The sequence below is a fragment of the Sciurus carolinensis genome, chromosome 2 (genome assembly GCF_902686445.1).
Source record: "Sciurus carolinensis chromosome 2, mSciCar1.2, whole genome shotgun sequence".
Classification (NCBI taxonomy): domain Eukaryota; kingdom Metazoa; phylum Chordata; class Mammalia; order Rodentia; family Sciuridae; genus Sciurus; species Sciurus carolinensis.
This window is the reverse complement of record NC_062214.1, coordinates 41290781-41304142: the sequence shown is the minus strand read 5'-3', so window position 1 is coordinate 41304142 and position 13362 is coordinate 41290781. Positions and strand designations below refer to the sequence as shown.

Sequence of the window (13362 nt, the reverse complement as noted above, 5' to 3'; positions counted from 1 at the left end):
TCCTAAATTTCAGTTTTTTTTGTTAAACAAACAGAAATGTTCACTTCACAAAACTTTCTTGGAAAAGGAAAATTATGCAAAATCTAAAATTAGTAAATGGTTGGAAATCATTGTCATACATATCAAAGGCAAAATTTAAAATAAAAAACCTTTCTCCTTTGTTTTTTCCAACTTAGTTCTTCATGGCCTTGACTTGGAGAGTGAGCACTGTGTCTTTGAAAATGTTGGGGGGACTGTGACTCTGATACCCCTAAGTGGGTCTCAGTGCTCCGTGAATGGTGTTCAAATCATGGAGGCCACACATCTAAATCAAGGTATCTGTTTTTTGGTTTTCAGAGTTCTTTGTACATACTGCTAAAGAAAGTAAGTTGATTAGGCAGTGGGGGAGCATGTGCATCCTTACATTAATTACTAGTTAGGTATAAATATAATGAAGACTATTGGCTGCATTATGCTACTTTTTCTTCATTTTGCTGGAGGGCTTCTTTATGATATCTGTTGTCTTATTGAATTAAACATGAACATATGTGTAATTGTCTAAAAGTTATTACTGTTTTTGGTAATATGACAATAATCAAAGTTTAAAAGTTACATAGTACCCCTCTAATGTAGTACATTAACACAGTGGTTTCTTTTGATAATTTTATCAATTATTTATGTCCTGTTTATAAATAGCTATAATTCTGGCATATGTAGAAGATTTGGTATCATATCTTTCTTTTCTTTTGAAATAATTTCAGTATTATAGAAAAGGTGTAAGAATGGTACAGAACTGTTTAATTACAGAACTAATTGAAAGTAAATGGTGCCTGTGTTAGTCAGCTTTCCATCACCATAACAAATAAAAGAGAAAGCTTTATTTTTGTTCAGTTTTGGATGTTCCAGTCCATGACCAATTGGTCCCATGTGTTTGGGTCTGTAATGAGGGAGCATATCATGGTAGGAGCATGTGGCAGAACAAAACCATGTGGCCTGGAAGCATGAGAGGAAGAGAAAAGGGGTCAAGGCCCCTTCTCCTCTTCAAGGGTGTGTCCCCCAATTATCTGAAGACCTCCCACTCTTAAAGGTTCTATCATGTCCCATATGCACCACCCTGGGAACTAAACCTTCAATACATGAACCTTTGGGAAACATTCAAGACCCAAACTATAGCAGCACCCTAGCACCTTTGAATACATAAGCAAACATATTTTTTAAACAGTGACATTTGCCTATATAACTACAATACAACTATCCAATTTAGGGAATGAACACTGATACCAACACTGTCTGATCATCAGACCCCATTCATGTTTTGCCATTTGTCTTGCACTGTCACTTATTGGTCCAGCATTCTTCCCAGCCTTGTGTTTTGCACATTGTTTCCAGAGCTCTGTAGTCTCTTTCAGTCCAGAGCAGTTCCTTAGTCTTTCTTGGACTTTATGGCTTTGGTAATTTTGAAAAGGGCAGGTCAGATAGGTTGTAGAATGATCTCCTACATAAATGTAGGATTTATCTGATCTCATGATCATACATGTTATGCATTTTTATAGGAATATCAGAAAAATGATGTGTGTTTTTCTCCTATCTCATAACATGATTTCCATTTGTCCATTTCTGGGAATACTCACTTTGGTCCCTTGGTTAAAATGAAGCTGGCCAGCCTTCTTCACTGTGAAGTTCCTTCTTCACTTTGTTATTAACAAGTGTATTGGGAAGGTACTTTGATATTGTAAATTTCTATCCTGTATAATACTTTTACCCCCTGGTTTTACAGTCCAATTTTTTTTTTCTGAATTATTATTCTGTTGGTTCCCCAAACATGGCTATCTTATTTCATCATTTCCTCTATACTTACCTATTGACTTTTTATTATAAAAATAAGTTTTCTCAGCTGGACAATGTGGCTCATGCCTATAATCCCAACAACTCATGAAGCTGAGGCAGGAAAATCACAAGTTCTAGACCAGCATCTTGAATTTCACAGGGCCCTGAGCAATATAGTGAGACCCTGTCTCAAAAGAAGGTGGATATAGGGCTGTATGTAGCTTAGTGTAAAGGGGCCTCTGGTTTCAATCCTGAGTACCATTGTGGGGCGGGGGGAAAGAAAGAAAGAAAAGAAAAAGAAAAAAGCTTTCTCTTGACACTTCTTTATTCACAGAGCTTGCTGTTTTATTTAGTAGACTTTGGTCTATTTTGCCATTATTTATTTCATTGTTCAAATTATCCAAGATTGACCAGTGGGAATTCCTTCAAGCTGGCTCCTGAGTTCTTTTGTCTTTTCCTTATTTATCTGTGAGCGCTTGCTTACTTTCTGACATAGATATTCCAGACTTATCTTATACTTTCCTGGAATCCACCAGTTCTCCAAGGAGTCCTGCTTCCTTTTAGAGATTGTATTTTTAAATATGGGCACTACCTAGAACTTGCCATTTAATTTTGGAGTTATCCTCTACTCTCCCCACTCCCCATAAAAAAGGATTGCTAGTTTATTTAGTTTGAAGAAATTGTTTACATAGCTGATTATGTCTCTAATTCTCTTGTGGATTGCGTCTTGGGAAAGTAATAATTTATCTCCCATATGGTATTTTTATTTTTATTTATTTATTTTTACGTTAAACTTTTAATTAATTGGAAAGGCTGTTTAAGAATATGCTTATTCTGGTTAGTGAATGAATTTTTTGATCTTCCCATTGCAGATATGACTTGGGCTAAGAAAGTGGTAGTACTAATTGGCATTGAAGGTTAATTGTCGGATTTGTCTTTCCCTGGGGGATGCTCTTAAGTGTTTTATTACTGTGGTGCCATGATTTTCAGATCTGATGGGCTTGAGTTCCTCTGGCATTCTGATGTGCTGCTGAGCTGCTTTCTCAGTATTACTGTTAATGAAATTGACATAAAATTGCTTTGTTCAAAGGTGTTAAAATGCTGTGCACTGAGTATAAATGCCATTAACAAGTCTTAGGGCAGTGAAATGCAAGATGACTTTGTGATTCAAGACAATGCTTGAAAGGAGCAAGATGGTAACTTTTTTCTTTTTTTTAATACTTTTAACAGTGAAAGATCCTATCTAGGTAAAACATCTACAACTTTCAGAAATTAAGGTTAGAATTCTCTACCTAACCTTTCTTGGAACACATTTTTAAGACAAAATGATATGCTTTATTGTTTGTGGTTATGAAAATATTTGGCATAAATAAAAAGATGTGAATGGGAATAGTGTTTAACCATTGGTGAAGAAAGAGGAGGTTTTACCAGGCAGGGTTTGATATCATTAAAACATAATAAAGAGGGAGTAGGATTAATCACAGTAGTAATTTTATACTAAGAAAATCATCTTGACTTTTACCCATGAAACAATTTTTTTAAAGTTAATTCTGTATAGTGTGACTGTGCAGTCCTGCTCTCACTTAGGTAATTTCCACAAAGTCAGGTCATCCGAATTAACAGGTGACAGCCCAGCCTCTTGAAGATGAATCTAGGAGTAGCCTTATAGCTGCCATTGGAGTAGAACACTGCACCAAAAAATTCACAGCAGACTTCTCATTATCATTTATGTGCTGCTCAAATTCATGCTTTATCTCTCTGAAACTTAAATAATATGTGTATGCTATTTCATCTCTAGCTGTCCAAGCCAGGCATGGGTTATGTCCATAGCCCTAGAATCTTGGAAGTCCAAACAATCCTGGTTTCCCACATTTGTTGCCCTAACCCCAGTTTCTGGTTTACTGGAGTGCTTATTGGCTTGGGTCCCTTCCTGACCCATTGTCTCTTGGTGTACTCAGAATAGACCTCACTGATGTCTGGCCCATTGATTGGATCCACGAAAAGTGTAACAGAAAGAAACAGATCCAAGGAAAATTTCCTATCCTAAAAGGAAAAGATATCAGGAACAAGAATGCAGATGAATGTTAAACTGAGGCATAATAAATTATAACCATGTTAACTTCACAGTTGATTAGATTCTTGGTTCACCTGGCATTACTGATAGCATCCTGCTTTTCACTATGAGTTTCCAGTTTTGTGCTGGTATTTGGTATTGAGAAGTCTCCTTTCATTAGTAAGTTGCTTGCATTTGGAAATATGTTAGTTAGGCTGTCCTATGAAAAAGCACAAGTACTAATTACCACTTTTTTAAAAATCTAAATCACATGAATCTTCAGAAAGAGAAGTATGAATCGTCAGAAAGAGAAGTTAGGAAAACTACCCCATTCACAATAGCTTCGAAAAAAATAAAATACTTGGGAATCAATCTAACAAAAGAGGTGAAAGACCTCTACAATGAGAACTACAGAACACTAAAGAAAGAAATTAAAGAAAACCTTAGAAGATGGAAAGATCTCCCATGTTCTTGGATAGGCAGAATTAATATTTTCAAAATGGCCATACTACCAAAAGTGCTATACAGATTCAATGCAATTCCAATTAAAATCCCAATGACGTACCTTACAGAAATAGAACAAGCAATCATGAAATTCATCTGGAAGAATAAGAAACCCAGAATAGCTAAAGCAATCCTTCGCAGGAAAAATGAAGCTGGGGGTATCGCAATACCAGAACTTCAACTCTACTACAAAGCAATAGTAACAAAAATGGCATGGTATTGGTACCAAAATAGACAGGTAGATCAGTGGTACAAATAGAGGACACGGACACAAACCCAAATAAATACAATTTTCTCATATTAGACAAAGGTGCCAAAAATATGCAATGGAGAAAAGATAGCCTCTTCAACAAATGGTGCTGGGAAAATTGGAAATCCATATGCATCAGAATGAAACTAAACCCATATCTCTCACTGTGCATGAAACTAAACTCAAAATGGATTAAGGACCTTGGAATCAGACCAGAGACCCTGCATCTTATAGAAGAAAAAGTAGGTTCAGAGTTTCAACATGTCGGCTTAGGAGCAGACTTCCTTAACAGGACTCCCATAGCACAAGAAATAAAAGCAAGAATCAATAACTGGGATAGATTCAAACTAAAAAGCTTTCTCTCAGCAAAGGAAACTATCAGCAATGCAAAGAAAGAGCCTACAGAGTGGGAGAAAATCTTTGCCAATCATACTTCAGATAGCACACCAATCTCCAGAATCTATAAAGAACTCAAAAAACTCAACACCAAGAATACAAATAACCCAATTGACAAATGGGCTAAGGAAATGAATAGACACTTCACAGAAGAAGATCTACAAGCAATTAACAAACATATGGAAAAATGTTCAACATCTCTAGTAATAAGAGAAATGCAAATCAAAACCACCCTAAGATTCCATCTCACCCCAATTAGAATGGCAATTATCAAGAATACCAGCAACAATAGGTGTTGGCAAGGATGTGGGGGAAAAGGTACACTCATACATTGCTGGTGGGGCTGCAAATTAGTGCAGCCACTCTGGAAAGCAGTGTGGAGATTCCTTAGAAAACTTGGAATGGAACCACCATTTGACCCAGCTATCCCACTCCTTGGTCTATACCCAAAGGACTTACAATCAGCATACTACAGAGATACAGCCACATCAATGTTCATAGCTGCTCAATTCACAATAGCCAGAGTGTGGAACCAACCTAGATGCCCTTCAATTGATGAATGGATAAAGAAACTGTGGTATATATATACAATGGAATATTACTTAGCCAAAAAGATTGATAAAATTATGGCATTTGCAGGCAAATGGATGAAATTGGAGAATATCATGCTAAGTGAGATAAGCCAATCTCAATAAACCAAAGGAAGAATGATCTCGCTGATAAGTGGATAATGACACATAATGGGGGGTGGGAGAGGTTAGTTTTAGGGTTAGAGTTAGGAGGAATGAAGAACTATATAGAGGGAAAAGAGGGGTGGGAGGGGTGGGGGGAAGGGAAGAAATAACAGAATGAATCAAACAACATTACCCTATGTAAATTTGTGATTACACAAATGGTATACCTTTACTCCATGTACAAACAGAGAAACAACATGTATCCCATTTTTTTACAATTAAAAAAAAAGGAAAAAAAAATCTAAATCACTTAACAAACGTGAATTCCAACTTACAGATTTATCTAAATTTAGTACACTGTCATTATTAGGGGCAAGTTTTTAACCTGAGCCCGTTAACTGCCTTCTTTACACTGGCATAAACTGTTTCTCCTGCATTAAATTACAGGGCATTTTTTCATCTGGTACCATTGTCAAGAAAATGAAGAACATTTGCTAGTGCTATCAGTGTGATTTGGAGTGGTGTCAGTATTATCCAAAACCAGGCTGGGTGTGGTGGCGCATGCCTGTAATCCCAGCAGTTTAGGAGGCTGAGGCAGGAGGATCACAGGTTCAAAGCCAGCCTCAGCAATTTAGCGAGGCCCTCAGCAACTTAGTGAAACCCTGTCTCAAAATAAAAAATAAAAAGGACTGGGATATGGCTGAGGGGTAAAGTACCTCTGAGTTCAATCCCCCATACTAAAACAAGCAAACAAACAAAAAACAAAACCTGGCATATGAGTTTTCTCCATGTCTCTTTTGGGTGCATAGGATATATAACATTTCATCTCACCATGCTCTTTGATTGATGTATTCTTAAAAGCTCATTTCACCGCATACTATGATTCCATACAAAGAATTGACCAGGATGTATCTACAGGGCCATGTATCTTATCCATAGACCTGGAACTCTTCTTGACAGGTTGTTCCATACATCCCCCCAACACAAATACAAATTCTCTTTCTCTCTCTCTCTCTCTCTCTCTCTCTCTCTCTCTCTCTCTATATATATATATATATATATATATATATATATATACACATATGTGTGTGTGTGTGTGTGTGTATGTGTATATATGGTACAATCAACTGCCTTGGAATTAAAAAAAGTATTTCAGCATTTGTCCTATAGTTGCTAGGAACTATTTCCTCTTAATCATTTTTTTCTTTTATTATAATGTTATTTTAAAGCTGATAGTTGTTTAATTAATTTTTCCATTCATATCAGTGTACTCCTTTGGTTTTCTTGCTGGTTTGTCAGATCCATTGAACATTCATCTCTCCTTTTAGAAGTGCTACAGAAACTGCATCTGGGAAATTCACACTTAGGTGCATTTGAATGTGTTATGCTTGAGTGCCAAAATATATTTGCATCTATTCAAGTACTCTGAAAGAGGGAAGAGGTGATTGTCTGTGGAGTGGAGCTGAGGAGTCTTTGATAAAATTTTCATCTGCTGGAGGAGTGCTGTGAGTTGTTCAGTGACAAATTTAAAAAGAATTTTAGGGGAACTACAAAGGGAAATAGATCTTCCAGTGGTTCATCCAAGGTATCCAGTTAGTAAAAGGGACCTTGTACATGTTTTAGAAGCCATTGGATATCAGCGTCTGTTCCCCTGTGAACTCAATATGTGCTTGCCCCTGAACACTCATTAGATATCTTCAGCAAATTAGAGACCTGGGATTAGATTCAACAGACAGTTTTGACTGTTAAAACCCTAGGTATTAAAGATTATACCCAAAACTAGCAGTTCTCAAAGTGTGACCCCAGATCAACAACATAATCATTACCCGAGAGTTTGTTAGAAATGAAAATTTCTAAGCCCCATCCTAGACATGCTGAATTAGGAAACTTAGGGATGAGGCCCATGTGATAGGTTCTTTTATGTCTGTGATTTTGGTGTTTGCTTGAGTGTGAGAACAATTGACCAGAGCTAAGCGAACTGAGACCAGTTTCTTAGTGTCTCAGACTTCAGCACATAAGACAACCATTTGTCTTTTTTACCCCTTTCTTCTCGTTTCATACATTTTCTTTTCTTTTTTCCACATGATCTTTCTGCTCCTTTTAAAACTACATTTTCAGCTTCAGTTCTCTGAGTTGACTTTATGATGTCTTAGCATGGATTTCTTAGCATTTACCTGTTTGAAGTTTGCTGAGCTTCTGAAATCCTTGAATTTGTACCTCATTCTCCAGATTTAGAAAGTATTCAGCTTGCTTAAGTTAACATTTTTTCCCCTTTGCTGTATACTTTTTCCTCTCATTCTGAGTCTTCAGTAACAGTAAAGTTAGATATTTTTGCATTGTCCCACAGGTCCCTGAGGCTGTGTTTTATTTTTTTATTTTTATTTTATTGAAAACATATTTTATTCGATAGATTTTATCTCTGCTTTAGAAACGCAATATAGTATATCAGTTACCCTATTTTTTTTATTATTATTGTATACAAATGGGATACATGTTGTTTCTCTATTTGTACATGGAGTCAAGGCATACCATTTGTGTAATCATACGTTTACATAGGGCAATGATGTTTGATTCATTATTTTTTTTCCTTCCCCCCCACCACTCCCACCCCTCTTTTCCCTCTATACAGTCCTTCTTTCCTTCATTCTTACCACACTCCTTATCCCTAACCCTAAACCTAACCCTAACCCTAATGCTAACCCCTCCCACCCCCCATTATATGTCCTCATCTGCTTATCAGCGAGATCATTCGTCCTTTAGTTTTTTGAGATTGGCTTATCTCACTTAGCATGATATTCTCCAATTTCATCCATTTGCCTACAAATGCCATAATTTTATCAATCTTTATGGCTGAGTAATATTTTTTTTCTCATTGCTTTGCAAATTAGACAATTTCAATTGATGTGTCTTCAAGTTAATGGACTTTTTCTCTCTGTCACTTCTTTTCTGCTTTAAGCTCATTTGATATGTTGTTGTTGTTATTGTATATTTCAGTTGCAGTATTTGACTTCCTTTTAATCATTTACATTTTTATTAAACTTTTTATCTTTCTATTTGTTTCAAGAATGCTAAAGCACTTGTTGGAACATTTTTATAACAGCTAATTGGAAGTCTTTATCAAATAATCCCAACATCTGTATCATCTCAGCATTATCTTTCATGGGGGATTGTATTTTGCCATGCTACCTGAGATTTTCCTGAATCTTCCTTTACTGAGTAATAATAATGGTTTTTATGAAAATTATGTTCAAAGATTCTGGGTCTTAACCTGGTTGGATCCAGGCCAGGAACTATAGTCAGGTTGTGTGGGTTGTGGCCACTAGCAGCGCTGATTCAATTTTCCAAGTCCTTGCAGTGCAGTTCCAGTAGCAATGGGTATACCACCCACTGGCCCGGGTGAAACCTAAGCAGTGGTCTGTCTCACAGTTCATTTCTCAAAGTCTCATTGTACTGTCAAGGATCAAATCTATGTGTGCACTTCTGGTGGTGAGTGCAGAAGTTCATGAATAACTGTAAAATCACTTTCCTTAGCTATTTCCCTCTTCACCATTTCCCAAATAACTCTCCAGTTCCCTGGGTCTTAATCTGGAGCTTTAATTTACTCTTCTTTTACTTCTTGGTCTTCGGCCCATGTCCAGGCCAAAGAATTGAGAGGACAAAGATAGGGAAAATAAAGCAACAGGGATCTGATCCACTGTCAGGGGCCACAGCTCCCTTGATTGGAGGGGGATAGTCCTTTTCCTCCTGGGCCCTCTCCTGCTGCCACTGTCCCTACCAAGGGACTGACCCTCTGCCTGCTCCTCCAACCTAAGCTAAAGGACTTCTTATGAAGTTCTCATTTTACACTATTAACCACTTCTGAGTTTTTTCCTAGATCAAGCCAGGAAACACTAGAGGGTTAAAAAAAAAAAAACAAAAAACAAATTCACTATCAGTTCAGTGGTGCTTCACATTCTTTTATTCTTCAACCTGCTTGCTACTATTTACTTTCCAGGGTCCTCAAATAATTGCTGCATGCATTCTGTTCAGGATACAGTGCATTCAGTGGGAAAGACCAGGAAATGTGCTTGTTCTATCTTGTGCAAAACCAAAACTCCTCCCAGTGGCTTTAGTCTTCTAGAAAGGGAGAAATTTTGCCCCAAGCTAAATGTTGAAGTGAAAGAATGTGTTTATCATAATGGCATATGGTGAAAAATTGACAGTTATACTTCAACCAAAGTGGGTAGTGAAGAAATGTCTAGAGATTGGAAAGGGCAATGTGAGGAGTAGAAGCAGTGGGAGTCCAAGGATAGGGACTCACAGGCAGGTATATAGAGTTTTGTAGCCCCAGACTAATTGAGTTTTCAGTGGAAGGTCAAAGGCAGTCAGTGCTCACCTTTTAGTAAAGGAGTAACATCGGCCAAGAGGTGAAGAACAGTGCAGCATTCAAGTAGCCCAATGAGTAGCTTGTAGATGAGCAGTAGGGAAAGGTAGGAGATGTTGGAGCTTAGGGATGACAGGCAGTGGAGGCCATCTTGTAAGACCTACTTTAGAAGGAACAATAGACTGTTAAAAGCTTGGAGTATGTGGGAGGCTGGAAATGAACAGTTGAGTTTGTTCCTAAAGTGAATATATAGTGTTGTTGGTAACAAAAAAATACAGACTACTGAGGACAATGGAAAGAAAGTCACTAATAGTGTGACCAGTTATTGTAATGCTTTCCATCAGGTCTGTGGAATCTTTTCCTTGTTATCATCACTGTTTTGAATTGCCCTCTTAATTATTTCATACATTTTCCACATTTTCTTTAGGTAAGGACAGGAGATATGTCTCATGAGATTTAAAAAAAATTTTTTTAAAATGTTGATGGACCTTTATTCATTAATATATATGCAGTGCTGACAATTGAACCCAGTGCCTCACCCATGCTAGGCAAGCACTCTATCACTAAGCCACAACCCCATTCCTATCATGAGATTTTAAGAAGGGGGAAAAAAAAACCAAAAATTCAACCCCTGTTCGTGCATGCACACATCTAAAATTTTCTTTTTGGATAGGACTGGAGCATCTTAAAGTTTTATAAGCTTTGTAACTCAGCTTGTACACAGTTCATCATGTAATTCTTGATGGATTATTTGACTGAAAACATAAGTAGCAAAGACTGAAAATCAATTTTCTTTCTCCTCCGGAGTCCCAGAATCTAAGTTTGCTGTAATATTCACTTTATCAAGAATAAACAGGAATCAAAGTGATTTATCCAATGCAGGAAATTGTAGATCCATATTTGAATTGTAAATCTTGAAAGTGACAAGGTGAGGCTTATGTGGCTTTTTGGTAAGGTGTCGTGCATTTACACTCTTCACAGGTGCTAACTCATGATCTGAGGGAATGCTTTCATAGTGATGCCTGCTACAGTGTCAGACTGATACAGAATGTCCGTCATCCATTCCCACACCAGCCAGTGCCACACCATGTGTCCTGTTTGAATCTTTGGGTATTTACATGCAGTTTTCTTACCCATTACAAGTACCATGTCAGATCTTAATCTTCCCCATCTAGCTTCACGTTTTTGAAATAGGGAAAAAGCATACTGAAATTCAACTATCTTGAATAACAAAGTCAGTGTTATGTGTCTGAAGCCCTAGAGCATATTCCTTGATCTGTTCTATGTATTGGAATATGTTATGAGAGACTAGAGTATCAGGACGCCCAAATTATGCCATCATCATCATTTATTTCAATATAAACACATATTTTTAAAGACATTTTAAGTTGGAAGAAAGTTATACACACAAGTAGTTTCTTTTTAGTAGAATCAGGCAATGAACTAAGAACTTTACCCGTCCTCCCTTACCCTGACCTGTCCTTCAGTGACATTTTAGAAAAGTCTGTGTTCTTCTAGAAAAGTCTGGCTTCTCCAACTGTCACATGTAAAATGAAAGCTTCTCTTTCACTGAGCATACTTTAGAATGTGTCATCTCCTGTCCGTGTGTGCCTGGAATGTTTTCTTAAGTAATTAAAATACAGAATGAGGTGCCCTGAGGCAGAATTACAAAAGCCACCCATTTTTCTTGCTGCAGTGGCCTCTAAGTCCACGTTATATCAGACAGTGAGTGCCCTATAGGAATCACAGATGTTTCAGGTGTATATCAGTTATAACCCAGAATGACATGTTTCATACATCATTCAAAATATTCTGTGACAAAATTTAAGAGAAAAAAAAAAGAATATGTATTTGCGCAGAATTAGAAAATCTCATCTAAAATTTGAGGAGAGTAATTAATGATGACATTAGTAATTACTCTACACTCCTTAGAAATCTCAAGAAATATTTACATACTTTTTTCTGCTTGCTTGATATATTAAAATAAGAAAATCTCATGCAAAACCTGCATTAAGTGATTCTTATTCACAGAAATGTAAATGAAGCTTTTCTTTCTTTCCTTTTTACAAATGGCTTTGTCTCCCTTTTACAATGTCATTTTCTCTTCAGTCTCTTTTAAGACCATCTGGAATTTGTCTGTCGTTAGGTATTTAACAAGTTCTGAAGTAATCTCAAAGAAGCCATCATATATTTCAAAGTGGTTTAGATATGCTTTCAAAATTACAAATTAAGCTAATCACAAAAAGTCCATCTGCTACAATTAATCACATTAATCTCAGAGCAAGAAGCAGTTCATAGTTAAAAAGAATTTAAGACCTGGGAGGAACTTTAGCAGTTATTTAGATTGATGAGTTCTGGAGAGGTTAAGGAGTGACTTGTCTTTGGCCACACCAAGATCTCCAGGAAGGACACATGTTCTAGGTCTCATGCAGAAAGTGTTTACCACTAGTTATTCATTTGTTCTTTCTTCCTTCTGCTCACGTACTGCTTTTTAAATATATTCAGTAATTTCCTTAAAAAATAAAAACAAAATATCCCATGAGATCCTGACTACTACCAACTCCATCCTTCTGTCTGCATGGACTTCTTGAGTGAGTTGTGTGTACTTGGTAGATCTGCACTCCTCTCACTCCTCAGTCCTTTTGTTCTGGCTTCTTGCTACTACCAACTAAGGCTGCTACACCCAGTGGTGTTTCCTAGTCTTTTTCATCTTAATCCACCCCTCAGAAGCACTCTGCATCATTAACCACTCCTTTCCTTGACTCCTGAGAGTTTCCTTCTCTCTATCTGATGGCTCTTCCCATTACTTTTGCAAGTTCATCATTCTCTAATTGGCCATTAAATCCAGCATTCTTCAAGTTCTAATCTTAGGTCCTCTTCTTATCTGTGTTCCTCTTCTTTCCTTGAATAACATTCTCACATCTGTGGCTTTATTTCTTAGAAAGAATTCTGAAATATATAGAGAAATAGTATGTATTTACATAAATATCTAATATCTTTGTATATGTGTATATATGGTTATAAAAATGTGCACCTACATGTACAGGTGTTAGGTAAATAATTGACAGGTGGGTAGGTAGGTAGTTATCCTAGATCTTTCTTTTAGAACCTCAAATCCATATTCCATATTTTAATTTGCTAAAAGGCAGCTCAAATTCATTATGTCTCAAGACAAACTCATGACTCTTTTCTCAATCAAATCTTGGTCCTTTTTCAGTGTTCTTGGTCTCAGTAAATGGCTCCCCATCCAACTGGTCCAAGCTTTCTCTCCTCCCTTCTCCTCTCTGTTTCTAGCCCATGATCGAATCCTGTTGGT

General features: G+C 36.9%; 1 protein-coding gene across 4 annotated transcripts in view; it reads left to right on the top strand.

Moving 5' to 3' along the window:
• The window catches only part of Kif16b (kinesin family member 16B), a 315616-nt gene that overhangs the window by 160762 nt on the left and 141492 nt on the right, over positions 1-13362 (top strand). For all 4 annotated transcript variants that reach the window (XM_047540972.1, XM_047540973.1, XM_047540971.1 and 1 more), the window contains exon 15: positions 177-314. In XM_047540972.1, coding sequence (XP_047396928.1) covers positions 177-314 — 138 coding nt within the window. The remainder of the gene's footprint in view (positions 1-176; positions 315-13362) is intronic.